The sequence below is a fragment of the Belonocnema kinseyi genome, chromosome 7 (genome assembly GCF_010883055.1).
Source record: "Belonocnema kinseyi isolate 2016_QV_RU_SX_M_011 chromosome 7, B_treatae_v1, whole genome shotgun sequence".
NCBI lineage: Eukaryota > Metazoa > Arthropoda > Insecta > Hymenoptera > Cynipidae > Belonocnema > Belonocnema kinseyi.
In genome coordinates this window covers 93,776,118-93,779,792 of record NC_046663.1, presented here as the reverse complement: position 1 = coordinate 93,779,792, position 3,675 = coordinate 93,776,118, and the positions used below count along the sequence as shown (strand labels likewise).

General features: G+C 33.6%; 1 protein-coding gene across 2 annotated transcripts in view; it reads left to right on the top strand.

Moving 5' to 3' along the window:
• Positions 1 to 3,140, top strand: part of LOC117177553 (alpha-tubulin N-acetyltransferase-like) — a 62,432-nt gene extending 59,292 nt beyond the window's left edge. For both annotated transcript variants that reach the window (XM_033368355.1, XM_033368354.1), the window contains one exon: positions 2,290 to 3,140. In XM_033368355.1, the coding sequence (XP_033224246.1) occupies positions 2,290 to 2,653 (364 nt within the window). In that variant the 3' untranslated portion in view covers positions 2,654 to 3,140. The remainder of the gene's footprint in view (positions 1 to 2,289) is intronic.
• Positions 3,141 to 3,675: the final 535 nt, after the last annotated feature.

The following is a 3,675-nucleotide window of genomic DNA, read 5'->3' as shown; positions in this document are numbered from 1 at the left end:
ACATAGCTACATTGTTAAAAAGTGGTGCGAAGTTTGATGATTATTTTTATTATGCACATAATATTTGAGAACCAATGGAAATTATGTTATCTAAATTCATGAACAAATAAACATATTATTTCAGTCATTCAGTCTCTAATAATACTTTCCTCATTGATTAAAAAATTTTGAAGTGACTTTTTGCGGACTTTTTTTTGAAATACTATGCGACTTTCTTTCTAATTTTATGTGATCAAACATAATTTTTTGAAGCTTTTTAATCGACCCGAGGCGTGAATTTTTTTTAAGTTCTAACTTAAAAAATTCCCCGGCAATTCGTGTTTCAGCCTAAAAGATTCAACTTGGACTGAAAATGCCGGGAATTTATCCGGATATATTACCTTACACGTAAATCTATACGGACCATAAGTGCCCTTTCCATGCAGATACCCACATGTATTGATTGTAAATATCGTTTTTTCGCATTCCAGAAAATCCTTTATTGTATGTTGTACGCCTCACATGTAAAATTATTTATTTATTTATTTTTCACAATTGTACCTTGTGATTTTTGTAATATTGTTTCTAAGTGATACATTATTAAATTTTATTTTCAATTTATTCACACTGCCAATTTTATTTGTACTCCTTATCTTCATGTTTTGCTTAAAAAATTTATGACGATTTTAATTTATCAAGTGGCTACTCAAGTCTTTAAAAAATATTAGCGATTAAAATTACGAAAATTAAATACTTTCGAAAGTTGATACCTATACTGAATCTATTGGCATTATATTCATGACCTGAAAGTAACCGGGCTTGGGTTTTTCTCAAATCTCAGAGCTCTGACTGTAATCAAAATTAAATTCTAAAATTGAAATTTAAAATTATAAAAAAATGTGCCATTTCAATGAAGAACATTACAAATTAAATAATTTTACACTAACTTTCGAAAGTTGAAATTAAACAATTAAACTTTTTACTCCTTGGTCATTTTTGCTCCAAGCAAAAACTGGAGATAAACAATATTTTTGTTAAAAGGCACTTGATAAATTATTTTAAAACCACGCAATTATCCTATTTTATTTTTTAAATATCATAGTAGCTTAGAAAACAATAATAAAATGTGTTCGCTCTTAAAATACTTCTTTCCTCTTGAAATCCTTAAGGGTTCAGCTCCGTGCTGCACCCTTTAATTCTTGAAGGGTTCGGGTCCGAACCCGAACCTTTTAAATTCCTAAGGGTCCAGATCCGAACCCGGACTCTTTAATTCCTTAAGTGTCTGGACCCGGACCCGGAACTCTTACATTTCCAAGGAATCGTGTCCGAACCCAGACACCTTAAATTTCTATGGATCCGAGTCTAGACCGAATCCTTGCTGGACTATTTAAGTCACCGGGCCATTTAAAAATTACACTGCCCTGCAAATTTTATATTTTTTTGATGGGAATAAGATGGCACCTAGTGTTTTCGAATGCATTTTTCGTGCTGAAAACGAATCTGGGTTCAAAAACTGCCAATAACGTCACGTTTTTGAGAAAATAGGGGTTGAAACCCCTAAAAACGGCGCTTTTAGCCATTTTTGAAAAATTGTAGAGCCGAACCATGACATGCTACAAACTTCCCTATTGTCAGAAATTAAAGGCTGTAACAAGCCCTTTTAAATAAGCCCTATTATAAATTAATGGCATGCGCCCTTAGAGCAGGGTGTGTCTTTTTGCCTAGAGGTGAAGACAGAAAATGAAAACAGAAAGGATTTTATCATACTTACACCCACGCCCAGCCATAATAAAATGTGCAGTGCTTTTAAAGGCTTTAACTGCATCTTCGCAATCAGCGACCCTTAAAACCTCCGAATAACAAGTTTCAAGCAACTACGATCAAATTTTGAAAAAATGGTCCGCCATGTTGAATCCGTCATTTTGAATTTTTAAAACCTAATTGCATATTCGTAATCAGTGACCCTTGAAACCTTCATAGGTACTGCACATTTTATTATGCCTGGGCGTAGGTATAAGTATGTTAAAATCCTTTCTGTTCTCATTTTCTTCCTCCACCCCTAGACAAAAACACACACCCTGTTCTAAGGGTGCATGCGATTAATTTGGCATACAGCTCATTTGAAAGGGCTCGAAACCACTATTTTCTCAAAAACGTTGTGTGATGGAAAGTTTTTGAACCCAGATTCGTGTTCAGCATGAAAAATTCATTCGGAAATACGAACGGTCATCTTATTCGCAAAACTCATATATGGCATTGTTATGGGTTCCGATACCTGTTCGTGACATTTGTCCCTGGGAAAATTTTCAGTGAGGTCTCCACCCCGGGACCAAAATTGCAACGACCACGTTCTCTGAGTATTTTTTCTGAGGATGAGCGAAAACACCGAGGCGATGAATTATCAACAGCTACAACTCCTGCGAAACCAGATAAGCAGCCAATTCCTCCAATTCCGCCAACTCCAGTTGTTCCAGAGGCACCACCAGTGCCGGTAGTACCGCCGATTTCAGAACCGGAAGAAAAACCAGTTCCGCCAACTCCGGGACCAGAAATTGTCGAAAAATCGAGGGATAATAGCAGCATAAAAGCATCACCTTCCTGTTCCCAAGAAGTCGCAGGAACTACCCCATCTGGCCATCTTGATCTTAAATTTTATCACTCGCCTCTGTGGTAAATTTGATTATATCCGTCTCAAAAATAAAAAATATCGGGAAATTTATTACGGCTGTCCAAAATCAAATCCGTGTCAATTCTGGAAGTTTAGATAAGGGGCCGTTTATAAATTAGGTTGCCAATTTGAGAGTAAACAGGGGATGGGGTGTCAGTGAAATTAAGATTATGAACTTGATATCATTTAGTACGTTTTCCGATGAAAATTTTTAACGAAGTTAAATATTAACTTTCATGGTTCAAACTTTTCATTCCTTTCCCTATTCCCTTTTCCCCCTTTTCCCCAATTTACTATTTTTTTCGTTTCATTGCGAACTGAATTAACGATCGTCAATGAGAAAATCCAAGTAATTTGAGGTAAAATATAATTTTTTGCTTGATTATATTTTTGGCTTGTAATTCATCTCGTTTGGGTGAAGTTTTTTCAAGCTGAACTTCTTTCTTCAAAATTCAGTTTCTGGATTGAAGATATATATTTTTAGTTAAAAATTTAACTTTTTTTTTAAAACCAGTTTCATTTTTTTTTAAATTTATTTTTTCAACTGAAAATGTAAATATTTAATTTTCGGTAGAAAATGCATCTTTCATAGTTAGAAGTTCAATTATTTGATTTAAAAGTCTGGTATTTTTTTAAATTCGTATTTTTTTGGAAAAAAATTATCTTGGTTGAAATGTTATCTTTTTTGGTTAAAAATGCAACTGTTGGGTTGAAAATTAATCACTGTTGGTTGAGAATGCAACTATATTATTGAAAATTAGTCTTTTTTGGTTGATTTCAACTGTTTTTTTATTTCAAATTTAAATCTTTTTTCCAAGATTCCAAACTGCTTTGAGAATTTTGTAATTTTCCGGCAAAGATGTAATGTTTTGAGTGGTTAATGTGGCTTGCAATCTATGTAATTAGATTTTTCATCTGCAATATTTGTAGTATTTGTAGTATTTGTCAACGAAAATAGTATTTAAGTTTTCAACAAGCCAGTTGTTAACACTTTTCGAAAAGAAACATACTTTTTGTTTTAATCAGAG